Below are 10274 nucleotides of genomic sequence, written 5' to 3'. Positions count from 1 at the left end.
TAAGCTGAAACTCCTCAGCAAGACTCAGGGTTTCTTTGAGGCTGCGGAGAACTGGCAGAGCAGTTACTGAAGCAATTCTTACAGTTGGCACTGATAGAGACTGCCTTCACTTCCACAGGCAATACTTGGAACCTCCTCTGACATTTTGCTAGCCCTGAGACATGGCTAGCTTCTCTGCTAGACTCTGAGCTCTGGGAGAGAAGGGACAAATCTGCATGTCTCTGTTACACAGAGACAGCACCAAAGCAGTTAGAATCTGGTTAGCACTTGCTGGATGTCATTTCAGTCCCCACAGTCAGGAAATTAATCTTGATTTCAGAATAAATTTGTAGTGCTCAGGATATTTAGGTATTGATCTATAAAATGGAAGCTGCTATTCGTGTGTGTGTGTGTGTGTGTGTGTGTGTGTGTGTGTGGTGTGTGTGTGTGGTGTGTGTGTGTGTGTGTGGTGTGTGTGTGTGTGGTGTGTGTGTGTGGTGTGTGTGTGTGTGTGTGTGTCCTGGGGCTTGAACTCAGAGCCTGGGCACTGACTCTGAGTTTATGTACTCTAGAGTAGCATTCTATTACTGAAACTATAGCTCCACTTACTGTTTTTTTGTTTTTTGAGACAAAGTCTGGCCAAACTGGTCTCAAACTTATAATCTTCTGCCTCAGCCTCCTAACTACTGGAATACTGGAATTACAAGTGTGTGCTATTATACTCAACTCAGAAAATGTCATCTTTAGCTTTTGATTTGCTCCCCCTTCAGGTGAATACTCGAGAAGAAGTTGAAGATCTCTGCCGCCTAGACAATATGATAGATCTGATCATTCCTCGCGGCTCTTCCCAGCTGGTCAGAGACATCCAGAAAGCTGCAAAGGGGATTCCAGTGATGGGACACAGTGAAGGGATCTGCCACATGTTTGTGGATTCAGAGGCCAGTGTTGACAAGGTCACCAGACTTGGTGAGCTGGACAGAATCTACCATGTAGTGAGGGCGAAATAGTGAAACCTTCTATGCCTGTGGATTGTGTACACTGATAGAATTCTGTGCTCTTCTTCTTTCAGTCCGAGACTCTAAGTGTGAATATCCAGCTGCCTGTAATGCTCTGGAGACTTTGCTGATCCATCGGGATCTGCTGAGAACACCGCTGTTCGACCAGATCATCGATATGCTGAGAGTGGAGCAGGTAAGGGACCCAGGACCACCACTAGGACATCTCCTCCTGTCTATGAAACCAGACCACGAGCAGCCACTTCACGCAGTCTCAAGCCTATACTTAATATGAAGTTCTGAGTGGGTAAGACATAGCCCACCCTCAGGCAGTCTGGTGGGTGAGCCAAACAGACAGTCAGATCAGCTATCAAAATGTAGGACTATGGGCTGGGAAGGTGGCTCATTGGTAGAGTGCTTGCCTTGCATGCTGGAGGCCCTGGGTTCGATTCCTCAGCACCACATAAGCAAAAAGAAAAAAGCCAGAGTGGTGCTGTGGCTCAAGTGGTAGAGTGCTAGCCTTGAGCTGAAGAGCTGAGGGACAGTGCCCAGGCCCAGAGTTCAGGCCCCACGACCGGACCAAAAAAAAAACAAAAAAACAAAATGTAGGACCTTCTGTGCCAGGAGGGGTCAGAGGTAAGATGGCACAGACTGAGTACTGGCTTTCTGCCCATCTTTTATTCTAGTAACAAAGTTGATGTTTCCAAGCAGACATTCGTTTCTTTGAGTTTCATTTAAAGATTGTGCAGAAATGTTTTCAAATTCAAAATTTGTATGTATTCATGCTCCCCCAAAATGCCTTCTATTACCAATATTTATGGCCTTAATGCTATGATATTTGGTTCAGCCATTTGTGTACTATCCCCTCTGGACTATATTTGTACCAGGCACTAAGGCAGTAAACAAACCAGATGCAAGATGTTTATCTTAAACATAAATGTGTGCTCTGTCCTGCATTCATGACTACGAAGTAAGAGAAGTTTTCAAGGCAAAATGGGCAATCTGTTCAACTTCCTGCATGGATGCACTTCCAACCGGACAGCCAGTGCCATGGCACAGTATGGAATTTAGTGGGCTAGCGCAGCAATAGGCAAGGTGCTTACTGGCCTTGGTTGCTTTGACCCTTACATGTCTCTTCCTTTCTGTTCTGTTGCTGGAAGAGAAGGCTCCAGTCTGCTTAGAGATATGGCATGGTCCCAGTGAGGATGAGGATGTAAAAGAATTGTTTTGAAAATGAAAATGCACCCAACAGTAAAAGAAAGTTCAATCACATGCTTCCTCACATTTGGACTCCTGTTTTATATTACCAGCCCATTTGGCGGGGTATATAGGGTGGCCAGGTACCAGTGAACTCAACTGGACAGGAGGAAGGCTCTCTTTGGGCCAGAACCAAGCTCCTGGTCTTAATATGAACAAGCCTTTCCTATCCTCAGTCATCAAAATGAGGATTGCCTTGAAATGCCTCACCCCAAAATAAGTGCAGCACCTTTGTGGGCAGGAGGCAAAGCCCACCCATGTCTTGATTGGGGATGGGGAACATTGTTGGTTGTAGCTCTGGAGGGAGTGGGGGTCCCAGATCAGAAATGTATCTGAGATCAGGCTTTAAAGCAACGAGGACAGCTCAGACACCATTTGTTAACATTGGAATCAAGGCAAGAGCTTTACCCAAAGAATCTAGGTGTGCACCATGTCAGACACAAGGCCTCAATGGGGTCAGCCCTGTGCCCAGCAGTCAGTAATCATCCGAGGATCTCAGCACTCCTCATAGGAGCAGGGGCAGTGTAACAGTGCACAGCCTGGAGCTCACTGAGCCAGCTAAAAATCTGACAGGGAACTAGTGTTTGAGGTATTATCTCAAGCTCTGCTTTCCTCAAAAACCAGGCATGAGTGGCTCACACCTAGCTACTCAAGAGGCTAATACTTGGGAACATTGAAGTTTGAAGTCCATGACATTCCATCTCCGTTTTTAGCAAGAAGCTATGCCAGAGATGTGGCTCAAATGGTGGATCACCAGCCTTGAGTGAAAAACTGAATAAGAGCACAAAGGCCCTGAATTCATGTCCCAGTACCTGCATGAAATCACCACAACCCCTAGGGCTTTTCCAGGGTATAGAGAGTAGACATGCATATATGTATTGTGTGAGTCTAGTAGCTTGCTCCTACACTGCAGGGAATGGGCGCTTTATAGTGAAGTGTGTCAAATGCCAGAAGTTGAGGGCTTATGTCTCGCACACTTGTAATACTCAAATGCTCCTGTTTCATCTTGAAGGCCCATTGCTGGCTAGTGGCCAGGAAGCCCTTACCCCAGCAGGGCGCACGCAGTGGCAGCAAGCAGCAAGGCACTTCAGTCCTTCCGGCCCCCAGGGCTATTCTGGGCTGCATCACCCAGGCCCTGCTGCTTGTATGTTTCTGTAGTGTTTATGTTGTGGTCCCTGGACTCCCTCTGTTCCAGGTGAAAATTCATGCAGGTCCCAAGTTTGCCTCCTACTTGACCTTCAGTCCCTCAGAAGTGAAGTCACTCCGGACAGAGTACGGGGACCTGGAGCTGTGCATTGAAGTGGTGGACGGCGTCCAGGAAGCCATCGAACACATCCACAAGTACGGCAGCTCTCACACGGATGTCATCATCACAGAGAATGGTCAGTGTGCCAACACTCGCTCCAGCCTGGCTCAGTTTGTCCACTTCAGATCTGTGGGTGGTCTGCAGCTCTCAGACCCTGGGGCCTGCAGGAAAACAGTCCCACACACTGCCACAATCGCATTTGGTGCTTTGTCAAGTGCTTTCACATGTGCTGTTTCTTTATTTTGCCCCACCATCCCTCAGGGAGGCAGGGCAGGGATGATTAGCAGCACTGTGAACAATGTGTTGGAGAACTTGGCATCTGTATCCATGCAGCTATCTTGCAGGTAGTTAAAAGAACCCATTCCACAGCTAAGGAAAGCAAGGCCCTGGAAGGTAAGGACAGAAACAGTTCTGCATATTTATTCTCACCCTGCAAATAACATATTAGGGACAGTCCAGGTGTCAGGGCCTTGAGATTTGGTGGTGAAGGAAACATATGGTCCCAGAGGTATTCATAGCCAATTCACTGGAGATCGTAACCACACCACCAGTAACAGCTGCTAGCATTTACTGAGCACTTACTGCGAGTGCTCCTGAGTTCCCTTCTTACTTCATCCTCTCGTACCTGCACACCATGTGACCAAGGTAATGTCCATCCCTCTTCACTCAGGCACAGAGATGTTCAGACACCTGGACCTTGCAGGCAGCACAGCACAGGGGCAGGCTTGGCACACCTCTGGGACTGATGGTGGTGCTTTGCCATCTTCCTCATCAAGCCTTTCCCTGGAGAATACAGGAGGCCTCCGGCTGGCCTAGACCCTCCCAGCTCTGTCCCTGGGGAGTGACCGTTCTAACTCAGTTTCTCTCCACCCTGCAGAGAAAACAGCAGAGTTCTTCCTCCAGCATGTAGACAGTGCCTGTGTGTTCTGGAATGCCAGCACTCGCTTCTCTGATGGCTACCGCTTTGGGCTGGGTAAGATGGACTCATCCCGGGTCACTGTGGTCCCAGGATGGTGGCGAGCTGGAGACACTTCCCTGTACTCCCTCTTCTGTGAAGAACATGATAGAGACAGACAGGCAAGGCAGGGAGAAGAATACTCATTACCCACATTTCCTTTTTCATACACGGACACAAGTCAAAGCCACAAAATAGTTTGCCTCAAATCCCACAAGTTGTGTTCAGATTGCTCCCACCCCTGTACAAGCAGAGCTTGTCTTGTCTTTGTGCACAGACCATGACAGATACACATGCCACGGTCCTTTGACAACACTGCCATTGCAGACTAACTGCTTCGGGGTGCCTGTGAGATAGGAACTGCAGAACAGCACAAGACGTGCACTGAGTCTACACACCAGCATCAAAAGCCCATAGGTAGAGGGTTGTGATCTAGAGTGCATGCATTCTCCAGCACCAACACACACACACACAGAAAAGCTCAAGGTAATGTCTACAGCAGTCTTTGAAATGAAAATCTTAGATAGCCTTCTCCCTCCTGCCATTATCTATGCCAGTTCTCTATAGAGTACAGGTTTTTTAGGCCATCTAGTTGTCCTAGGGTACTCTTATACTAAACTCCATTAAGACATTTATGACTCACTTTGAATAGATAATCTGCCCAGAACAGCCCTTCTCACTGGATCACTAATAGTTATTAAAGGGAAATTTCCCCAGTCATTCTTAGCCACTAGACTGTTCATTCTTGCTTCTCCATTCTGTCTCGTTGGGGCTTTGATGTAATTATCACAGCACTTGCACTGATGTTTGTATCATGTTCTGAAAAGGAAATAGCCACATACTTGTAAGGGCTGAGTTTGCTGGCACTCAAGTGGGAATCCAGGATGAGAGAAAAGCAAAAGAACACTCCATCATCCTTCCAGCACCAGCTCAGAGTCACGGCCAAAATGCTGGTTCAGTCAAGTTCCTATAAGGCACATCGAGGACAGGGACAGTTATTTGTGGAGCTTTCACTGTGTCCAACATTGTGCCAAGCACTTTGCTTGCATTCTCTGGCTGGGTTCTGCAGAAAGGAATTAATCGGGTTTTGTTTTTTTGGGTTTTTTTATTTTTGTTTTTTGTCGGTCATGGGGCCTGAACTCTAGGCCTGGGCACTGTCCCTCAGCTCTTCAGCTCAAGGCTAGCACTCTACCACTTGAGCCACAGTGCCACTTCTGGCTTTTTCTGTTTATGTGGTGCTGAGGAATCGAACTCAGGGCCTCATGCATGCAAGGCAAGCATTCTACCACTGAGCCACCATTCCAGCCCCGGAATTAATCATTTTTTACCCATTTTCCAGCTGATAAAGCTGAAGCTTGAGGGATGAAATTAGTGATGTGCCCAGAATCTCATGGCCTCAGTGTTCTGAAGTCAGAACCTGAGTGGTGCTGACCCTCTCTTGGCCGGCTCCACTGAATATAGCACAGAGCACTAAGCCAGATCCAGGAAACCTCTGGTGTCTCCTGAGGCTAAGCTAGGAGCAAGAGAGAGGAAATGAACAATAACCATTCATGCAAGGAACTGCAAGTGCCCGTGTGTTGAGAATTCAAAGAATATTAAGATCGCTCATACCCTCCACTTTCTAAGATTTCTTAAGATTAGGTAGGGGAAGCCAGGAATAATCCTAGAAACTCAAGAAGGCTGAGGCCAGCTTGGACACAATAACAAGATTGTCCCCTCGTCCCTCCCCAGTCCAAAAGTCACAATATGATACACAAATGAGATTCTAAACTGATGGCAGAGACCATACCTCTAGGCTAGATAAAGTACAGAAGAGAGGCCACATACCATGTGTAGTATGGGAACAGAGGGACTCCAGCTGGCCTGGGAAGGACGGGTGAGGAGCTGGCAGGGAATGAAGGTGTCCGATGAGGAGAATGAAGTGCCGTGCTGTGGGTCTGATTCAGGCAGAAAGCAGAGCAAGGAAAGAGCCCCACTTTCTCCATGCTTCTTTGCAGGAGCGGAAGTGGGAATCAGCACATCACGGATCCACGCCCGGGGGCCTGTGGGTCTGGAGGGACTGCTTACTACGAAGTGGCTCCTTCGAGGGCAAGACCACGTGGTCTCAGACTTCTCCGAGCATGGCAACTTAAAGTACCTTCATGAGAACCTCCCTGTTCCCCAGAGAAACACCAACTGAGAGCAGCAACCAGGAATGTTCCATGAGGTCTTTACACTTTGACTAGTCGATAAGCCCTCTGGGAGTGAAGCCAGACCTTCTCCCTACCTCCTAGAAGGGTCTGCCCATTGGGAAGGGTGCCTCAGTACTTCTGGCTCAATTTGGTACTGTCAGTCTTGGTATTCTCCATTCCAGTCTTTAGTAAAGAGGGTGATTGCTACAGATGGGTCCTTTACTTCGCTCAGTCCAATTCCCTCCCTTGGTAGAAACAAAGGCCCGGTTTCCTTCGGGAAAACCCTGACTGCTTTTTATCACCTCAGTGAGGTCACGTCTCTCGGCATGTGCTAGCTCCTAGGGCTGCCCTCCCTCCTAAGTTTCCACATTTCAGTTCATCGCTGCCACACATGGTCATCTTCAGTCGTAGAAGAGGGACAGCTCTTCTTAGGATTCTCAGCAGAAATAGTGACTGAATGAATGAACTGTTATTTCCACCAGGCAGGAAGATTGGCCTCTACGTGTTGGTGGGGTAGGTAAATAAACACGTCAGATATCCAGAGCCAGGAGGCACCCGGGGCCCATGACACATTTGTAACCTGAGCTATAGACAGTTGAGACAAGTTCCAGGGTGTTCTACCAAGTGGGAGGAATATCCACAGCAATTATGCCTGAAATTTTTATATGAATTATTTTGTCATCCTGTCCTTTTCCTCCAGAACAAAGATTACAGAATTATTTTAATACTTTGGATTCTTCTCCCCACCCCTACTCCCATTTTTTTTTTGAGAAATAAAGTTCTTATGAAAAGCCTGTGTGCATGATTTTTTCCTTATTTGTCCTTGCCCAAGACAGCCCCTTCCCTCCCCACTGGCCCTCCACACTTTGGCATGTTCTGTGCTCCGGAAATTGGCTAAGAAAAGAGAATCTGCAGATGCAGCTGAGGCAAAGAATGCAGGAGAGGGAACCCCAACAGCCTGGAGGCTGGGGGTGTGGTGATGGGCTGAGGCCTGTGGGTTGTGTCCAGCCCTGGTACTAGCTGACATCCTCCTCTGCCTGTCCTGCTACCTCAGGATCAGCTGACAGCTCTGTCCCTCCCCTCCTGGTTCCTGTCTTTTAGGGTCTGTGGTGCCCAGCAGTCTGCAGCTAGAGCACTTTTTGTCTCATGGGGACCCTCCAGAAGAAATAAGCATCGCTGACATGTTACTGCTTATCCACTGGGGATGTTTTATAAGCACAAGAATTACGGTGTCATGTGGAACATGTTCCCAGGATGGCTTCAAACTCTACCTCTCATCCAGACCCTTACATGGTCTGGCAAGTCTCCCACCCAGCCTGCCCTACCCTGTGCAGAGAATTCTGGCATAGCTTGCCTGAAAAGGCAATAAACAAGGTCGTGCTGTGCTGAAACTATATTGCAAATGCCACAACAGCTCCTGACCAGACAACACATGCCCCAGGAGTCTAAAATAGAAAGCAGCCCAAGAGAGCTGCAGCCCACAGGGAAGACCTACAGAAGGCAGGCATGGAGCTGGGCCCTGGGAAGAAAGCCTGGTAGTGATGAGTGGGCAGGCTGCCTGGCAAGCAAAGATCTGGGGGTGAGGATAAAACTGACAGGAACAGAGAAACTGGGGAGCAGAGGCTATACAGGTCATGAGTAAACAGGAAGGTGACATCTTGGACAGCAGTATTGGCAAACCTCTAGTGGAGCCCTCTGTTCTGGTGGCATGGTTTGGGGTTTGGCCTGGAAAGACTGGACCATCCGCATTCTGTTATCCACAGAAGCAAAGAACTTCTAAAGGGGTCCAGGGCAGCCATAGTTTTGCAAGTAGTTACACTCTTACTCACTAGGAAGATGCTTTGTGTTCTGAAATCCTTCCTGTTCTTGTCCAAGCTGCCAACTCCTAATAACACATGTCACCAAACTAAATCCTGAGATTTCCCACTCCCACACCAAGGGCAAATCAATACATAAACCTTCTGGAATATGTAAAAGTTCATAGTTTTACATGGGTTTATATTTCCTGTTGAAGTATCTGAGCTACACATTAGTATGAAGACACTGATGAGCTGGACAGCCAGGGTTGAATTAGGATAGGTGGTGTTTGCTTTATATGTCCCTTATTCTGTAGTGTGCCTGTCCAGTCGGTGTAGTCAGAATGGGGATACTGCTCTCTCCTACTCTGCTGAATCGCAGTTCTCTGTTCTCTGCTTATAATGATTACTTCAGGACTGGCCAACAACATGCCAATTAAGGTTTTATTTGGTTATGAGAAAACTATCTTCCTATGAGGCCCAGACTAAGTCTCAAAGAGGATGCTGGGGTGTAAGTTGGTGGTATAGCACCACCTGTGCATGCTCAAGGCCCTTGCTTTGTTGTTTAATACTTTAAAATCCTGCCAAGTATCCAACACACACACAGTTGGGCACCAGTCCACTCACACCTATAATTCTAGCTACTCAAATAGGAGGATTGAGGTTCAAGAGCAGCTCAGGCAAAAAGTTCATGAACCTCCATCTCAACCAACAGCTGGGTGCAATGATGTGTGGCTCATCCCCAGCTATGTGGGAGACAGGTCTGGAGGACTAGGGTTCCAGGCTAGGCTGAGAAAAAAAGTTTTACTCATCTCAAGAGAAAAGGCTGGGAGCCAGGCGCCAGGCGCCAGTGGCTCACACCTGTAATCCTAGCTACTCAGGAGGCTGAGATATGAGGATCTCAGTTCAAAGCCAGCCCAGGCAGGAGAGTCCATGAGACTCTTATCTCCAATAAATCCACTCAGAAAACTGGAAGTGGCTCTGTGGCTCAAATGGTAGAGCGCTAGCCTTGAGCTGAAGAGCTCAGGGACAGCACCCAGTCCCAGAGTTCAAGCCCCACAACCAACAACAACAACAAAAGAATAAGCTGGGTAAGGTGATAGATGTCTATATACCCCACTTCATAAATGGTTCTACTAATATTAGGCATGGCCCTGGCACAAAGCAAGCACTCAATGAAGGAGAGTTGGTCGTCTATGATCCCCAGATGCCCAGTCACGTAGTTGGCTCTGTTCTCCAGGAGAAACCAGGTTTTTGTTACCTGTGAGGCTCTGTTCAAAGCTGGAACTTCTTCTCCCTGCTGTGTCTGCTCACCAGGCCAGCCTTGCCCTCTCCATGAGCAGTGAGACCTTTAAGCACCTGAGGTGAGTGGGTGGCTGTTATTGAGAGCAGGAGGCAACAGAGAACCTATTTTGAGCCTGAGAAAAAGGTAAGTTCCAGTGAACAGCCCCTGAAAGAGAAAAGGTGATTCTGGGAGGGGCTGGAGAGGAAGCAGGCTGCTGAACTTCAGCTTTGGGAGCAAAGATACTGGGTTTCTGGTTAATTATGCATATGCACTAGCATATAAAATAAATGCAGTGGGTGCCCTCAAGTGAAAATTCTCAAATCTCTAAGCAAACACACAGGCTTTGTATATTTGATCAAGTGATCTGGAAATCTTAACAAGCTAAAACTATTTGTTAATATTTTTTTTTTACTCAGGGACAAATGTTTGTGCCATTATTACTCAAATGCTTCTCGGGTGTAAGTGGAACATATATTTCTGGGTCGTATTTTGTCCCTGGTTTGGGGAGATTGTCTGTTGCAGTAACTACA

The 10274-nt window shown here is 47.7% G+C and overlaps 1 protein-coding gene across 1 annotated transcript in view; it reads left to right on the top strand.

Annotated features, from left to right (window-relative positions):
* Aldh18a1 (aldehyde dehydrogenase 18 family, member A1) overlaps nucleotides 1–7425 on the top strand; it is a 66341-nt gene extending 58916 nt beyond the window's left edge. Inside the window, exons 15-19 of the mRNA XM_013017570.1 lie at nucleotides 750–945; nucleotides 1049–1170; nucleotides 3427–3613; nucleotides 4415–4510; nucleotides 6490–7425. Coding sequence (XP_012873024.1) covers nucleotides 750–945; nucleotides 1049–1170; nucleotides 3427–3613; nucleotides 4415–4510; nucleotides 6490–6671 — 783 coding nt within the window. The 3' untranslated portion in view covers nucleotides 6672–7425. The remainder of the gene's footprint in view (nucleotides 1–749; nucleotides 946–1048; nucleotides 1171–3426; nucleotides 3614–4414; nucleotides 4511–6489) is intronic.
* The last annotated feature ends 2849 nt before the right edge of the window (nucleotides 7426–10274 follow it).

This window comes from Dipodomys ordii, unplaced genomic scaffold, assembly GCF_000151885.1.
Source record: "Dipodomys ordii isolate 6190 unplaced genomic scaffold, Dord_2.0 Scaffold36, whole genome shotgun sequence".
Taxonomy (NCBI): domain Eukaryota; kingdom Metazoa; phylum Chordata; class Mammalia; order Rodentia; family Heteromyidae; genus Dipodomys; species Dipodomys ordii.
This window is presented reverse-complemented; position numbering and strand designations above follow the sequence as displayed.